Consider the following 5,975-nt stretch of genomic DNA (forward strand, 5'->3'; position numbering starts at 1 on the left):
TCAGACATTTTCTGACATGAGAGCCATAGCGGAAAACTGTAATGTCAGACATTGTTCAACAGTGCATCAGAAAGGATCAAAGGTATCAGGATAACATCTTCTGTCTTCATGAAGTTGTGGGGGACACTGAGTTGTTGCAAAAGTGGATTTGATGAAACAACTAAATAGTGATCAAAAGTAGTGTGGCACAAACTTCAAACATGATGCGATAAGAAAGCAGATGCTAAAATGTATAGTTTTATTTAAATTTATAGTTTGTGATATAGGTATGTCTTGAGATGCAAAGTCTTACTAATTCAGTAGTTTCATTCTTCCATTTGACTGTATGAACACAAAACACCTGGGTACTGAAATATTTTGGATGGTAATAGATTTAAATTGCAGGCACTGGGAGTGAAATTCAGTTTCATATGAGCTGAAAGTTGTTGTGCATTAGTGTAGAGTATACATGGACTCTAGTTAATGTTTTTGTCTATAGCAGCATAAGCCTCGCAGTTATCACAAATATTGTAGAATTGTGTTACTGGACAATGATAGGATACATTTTCTTAAAATACATGATATGTATAGTGCAAGGCTTATATCAGGGTAGATGTGCTGTGGTAATACATAGAATCTTATATTTATTGATTGTCAGATCCCTTGTTGATGGTAATATTATGTACTATTGTGAATGTGGAAGAGCGTTGTTCCTTGATCTTGTTTCTAAAATAACTATTGTTTAAATAGGCCAATGATGTAAGTGTTTGACTGCGCTGACACTGGTGTAGTCCAGAAGAAATGGACATACATTCATACCAGTGCACATATTAAAGGGGGCTGCTGTGTGCATATTGAAACATATTTTGATGTTGTCCTCAGCATTCCCAACAGTCCAGCCATAACGCATAGGTGTTTGTGAATATAGTTTATTAACTACTACTATTCTGTATTTTGCAAGTACTGTATGGATGTGAGCAATTATGAACCATATCCAGTGTTTTTTATATGTTGTAAGAGGCCTTGCACACTTTTAGATCAATATCAGTCACATGTACTAGGATTGATTTGTTGTGGTGTGGTGGAAAATAAGACCTCTATAGATTGAGATACTGTGCAATAAGGTTTCAAACACAAAAACATGAATGAAATATCAAATACTCAGATTTCACTTTGTAGAACTTGTATCAGGATGCATTTGTGTATAAACTGTAATGGACTGTGGTGTACAATTGATGACATTAATGCATGTAGACTGCAGTTTATCGTTAGAGTTTGCAGCTTACAGCTTGGTTTTGAAATCAAGTGTGGCAGTCTTATGTTGACTATGTTAGGAGCTCCACATCACATACCATGCAAAGCATAAGTAGTTGAATCTTAGGTAAATGAGAGTAATGGTTTTTTTGGTTGTTTTTGACTTGTGTGATACTGAAATTGACAATTACAAGGAATGTGATTCTCTAATTGATGTTTCTACATGTCGAAAGTCAGTTGTCTACATGATGTGCATGTTCTGCTTATACAGAGGAAAGCCAAGGTATGAGTTACACCTATAAACTCTGGTTTAGACTGTGTGCAATTCTCAATTACTTTATCAGCAAACCTACATGTGTAATTACAGAAGCCCAGTTGTTGCCTTATTATTACAAGGTTTGCTTGTGATGTCAGTTGAATACCAAGCTATAAAATAGTGACCAGTATCACCTTCAGCAAGGTGTAGATTAAAAATTTCGACAGTGAACAAATTGCCCATAATATAGAGAACTGTACCATTCAACGGTTACTTTTGAGTACTCTAAAACATATTGGCTCTTCATTTTAGAATAATTGATTGAGAGACGTGGAATGTGAGGAGACATCTATATACACAAAGTGTGTTGGATTTTCAACATCCTGTGCTATATTACTGGGTAATAGTGAATTTGAAAAATTTGTGATTTAGTGTTGTTGCATTAAAGTATGATGCATAGCTATAATTTGAGGTCTATGATCAAGAAACAAAGGTATAAGAGTTACAATTGCTTGTTATTATTATATAGTCTTTGGAGACATTATCTTTTTGGATGGAAGTCACATTAAACGTTAAATGTGATTTGAGAGGCATTTTAACCCTAGGACTCACTCTGCTAAAATTTCCCTAGTACTCCATCTGGGGTCATACATGACCCCAATCAGTATATAATTGACTGTGTGTACTAATCATTCAGAGAACAACGTACTGTCGTTTAATACTGTTTGTTTACATTTTATTTATTATTTAGACACATTTCACAGCTTTTTTAACAGGTATGTACATAGTAGAATTAAATTACATATGGCAGAGTAATTACGTATCAGAAGTTACAATATTACTCTAAGTCATAATTTGTTTCACCCATAAATGTTTCACAATGGCTTCAAATTTACAGAAAATGTGATGAACAACTAAACAGGAAACATAATTCTAACTGGAATCCGTACCATAGTCATCTGCACATATTTTGCAAGTAGTAACTATTTCAGAATGTTCCATGCAAACAAATTTGTTACACTTTTTGCATGTTGAACTGTATTTTGTGTCCTTTGATCGAGGGCAAATGGAGCATCTGCCTCGCTTTCTCTTCTGATTGTCGGGTATTACGTCTGGATGTCCATTGTCTAACAGATCATCAAATCCACACCGTTTGATACTGCTAATAATATCCTTGTTCCTAGCTTGTGGTAAACTCAAATGACGTTCCACTTGGGGCTTTTCCATTTCTTTGGCCAACTTCATTAGAAAAAGACGTCTCTCTGTTTTTTCAACAGCAGCACAGAAGAGTCTGTAGGCATTGAGTGCAGCTAGATCGACAAGATCATAAAATACTGCTAATGGCCAATGTTTTGTACCCTTTTTCACAGAATAGTAAGAGTTTGATCTAGCGTATCAACACCTGATTTTGTTGAGTTGTAATACAACACTACTTCTGGTTTTCATTTCAAGTTGTTTTCTTTGGGCACTTCAAGTGATTGATGTTGTGTTGACAGGAGTAGCACAGCCTTATTTCTTTTTGGAACATGCGAAACTAATAGCGTTTTACCACTGTATGCAAATCTGGTAGTGCATTCTTCCCTAGTTTTCGAAGGCAAAAACTCTTTTGGAACTTCTTTTCTTGTAGAACGTAGAGTACCTACAAGTGTCAACTTCATTTTCAACAATTCTTGGCCAAGGTCATAGCTTGTGAAAAAATTGTCAGTGGTAATATTCCTACCACTGCCAGCCAGATGACACACTAAATCTAAGACCACTCTCTTGCCTTGATTCACTTCTCTCACATCACCACTCCTTCCAGTGTACATTTGAAGATTTGTCAGATAACCATGTTCACAGTCTACTGCGCACCATATCTTGATGCCATACTTTCCTGGCTTTGAAGGAATGTAGACCTTGAAACTGCACCGACCTCTGTATACGCAAAGATGTTCATCAACAGTACTGTTGCTGGAAGGTATAAATGATGTTTGACATTGCACGGCAAACAAATCAAATATTTCCTGTACGGCTTCAGCCTTATTTCCAGTCCTCTCTTTCCTTTCAAGTCTTGTGATGCAGTCATCAAAATGAAGTGAACGCAGAATGTCCTGACATCGCCTCCTCGACATAGTAGCATGGAATAGAGGAGTGCCATATTCAGAGTCCCAAAATTCGTCAATAGGTTTCCCCCGGCTCTTCTGTACACCATACAGAATCAGCAAGCCTAAAAACAAAAGAAGCTCGCATCTGTCTGTATCACGCCAGTCAACTAATTTTCCAGACACTTTCAATTCATTTCCTCGTTGATTTGTGAACTGAACTATTATATCCAGCAATTCATTAGTAATAAACTTCCTGAAACAGTCAACAGCTGAGCTAACACTAACTGTACTAGGAATACCTGCTGAAAATCGTTGTATGTTGCGGATTGGAAATCTACGTATTGATGGTTCTTTTGTACTCCATGCAATATCCCGACCCCTGCTTACCAGTACTGCACTTTCATCTCCTCCACTGTCATCATTTTCAGCAAGACTATCATTTTCTTCTAATTCATGTAAACAAATTTCATCACTTTGGTCTACCTGTGTCTCTGTTCCATCGTCTTCGGCGTCACTACCTTCTGAATCACTACTGCTACGAAATAAGTCTTCCATTGTTTGTACTTCACTATAGCCAGGAGCAAAACGTATTCCATTCATGCTGAAATTACACTGCAACAACACACGTACAAACGAACTTCCAGTTTGAGGTTAGTTCTGAGTAACACCTGAATAACACCTGAATTCAGTGTTACCAACTCAAAATACTTAAGAAAGAGAATGATAGTTGATAATCTATACATTCTATGAATGTTACATATAATCTATCTGGGGTCATAATTGACCCCAACAGTAGTTTTTGTTAATTATTGATTTAAATGTTGCGTCAAGCGCTCTAAAAATTTTTGTGAGAAAACTACAATACTGTGTGGTAAAAGTCATAAAATTCTGGATTTTTACAAGAAATAGAAATATTATTTTATCCATAGTAAAGATGATTGGGGTCACCTATGACCCCAGAGTGAGTCCTAGGGTTAAGAGGCGACAAAAAGCAAGACTTAGTAGTTGCATAACAATAGTTCTTTTCTGGCCTGATAGCAACACACAATGTTAATAAGGGTGTTAGATATGATAGCTGATTGTTGAATGTCATGTTTAATAACCTTCACTTTGTTATATGTTTGCTAATAACACATTAATATCTGTTTACAGGTAAGACATCATTTCCAATAAATCGTTGTTTTTGTGGTAGTAAGTGCATAAGATATGCATTGTGAAGAGCTATTTTCTGCACAGAAGTAATGTTTTGAGGTAGGTATATTGTGTGAATCATGTGATATTAACAGATAGTGTAACATGTGAAATAAGTTGTGGTTTACGAGTGTTGTGCCTTCCTGTATCTTTTCTTTTCTATACATATGTTTTGTATTCACAATTTGTCAAACAAAATTGTCAGCGAAGAACAGTTGGAAATATACAAAATAGGCTTTTGGTAGAACAGCCTGAGGAATGATGATACTCTTTATAGGACAGAAAAAGGAATCTTCTACTGATTACAATTGCCGTCATGATAAACTACACAGGTATTTGCCAGAGTGTATGTCGTTTCATTTCTGTCCACTCCACCACTAGATTCTGATCCACTGGAACTTAAATCAGTGCACACAGGACATGTTTCTTCTCAGTCACTTTCATCACTAAATTTTCCTTCATCCTCAATGCCTTTGCAAAGCTACCTGACGAAATCATCTGCTGTTTTGTCCAAACAAGAGACAGACAGTGCAAAAGCACCACAGGCACAAGTATGCAAGCTGGTGGCACTGGGATAGACTCGCTACATGCAGACGTTTTTACAGTGCATCGAGCAGTGCTGAGGATGAAGGTATCAACTGCACCTCAACTAATTGCCAGCTGAGTAGAGTCCAGCAGCTAATGGATGATTATGGACAGAAGGCCACTCAAAAGATAGAAGAGCAGCTGTTACACTTGGTTAAAGATTATTGTCCAGGGCTGACTCAGTCAGGGAAAGTCTTTTAGTGAACTGTTAGAAGTGTACAGATGGTTGCTGTAAGTTGTGTCTGGTACGTACTTTGAAGATATGGATGATTATTTTCACTCAGTCATTAAGGGACTTTTTTGGAATTTTTTTGATTTATATTACAAATAGAGTGGCAAGCTTCAGTATTCAGTTAGTCACCAGGATAAATAACACTTTAACACGTTTGTGTGACTTTGTTCCTAATTTGTTCAGGTGTTGTAGAGTCTCATGTATCCTATCCTGTTACCTGACCCTGGTACATAGCTGTTCAGTAGTGGCAGAGAAAAATTGTCTTTGCTGTTTGACAAACCCACAAGCTCCGACTACCATACCGACAGTGGCTACTCAGAATCCACATCAGTGACAACAAGAGCTTTCATATACCAGTGATGAGGCTATACAAAATGTTCATCACACACCTGTT

At 36.8% G+C, this 5,975-nt stretch overlaps 1 protein-coding gene across 1 annotated transcript; it reads right to left on the minus strand.

The window, feature by feature from the left end:
- Positions 1-2,931: 2,931 nt before the first annotated feature.
- Positions 2,932-4,173, minus strand: LOC124722639 (piggyBac transposable element-derived protein 4-like). Its single transcript, XM_047247786.1, has one exon. The coding sequence runs from the start codon at positions 4,171-4,173 to the stop codon at positions 2,932-2,934; it is 1,242 nt and encodes a 413-aa protein (XP_047103742.1).
- Positions 4,174-5,975: the final 1,802 nt, after the last annotated feature.

Source organism: Schistocerca piceifrons, chromosome X (genome assembly GCF_021461385.2).
Source record: "Schistocerca piceifrons isolate TAMUIC-IGC-003096 chromosome X, iqSchPice1.1, whole genome shotgun sequence".
NCBI lineage: Eukaryota > Metazoa > Arthropoda > Insecta > Orthoptera > Acrididae > Schistocerca > Schistocerca piceifrons.

Coding starts and splice junctions, on each gene's coding strand:
- LOC124722639 (XM_047247786.1), bottom strand. CDS start 4,173: ATGAATGGAATACGTTTTGCTCCTGGCTATAGTGAAGTACAAACAATG.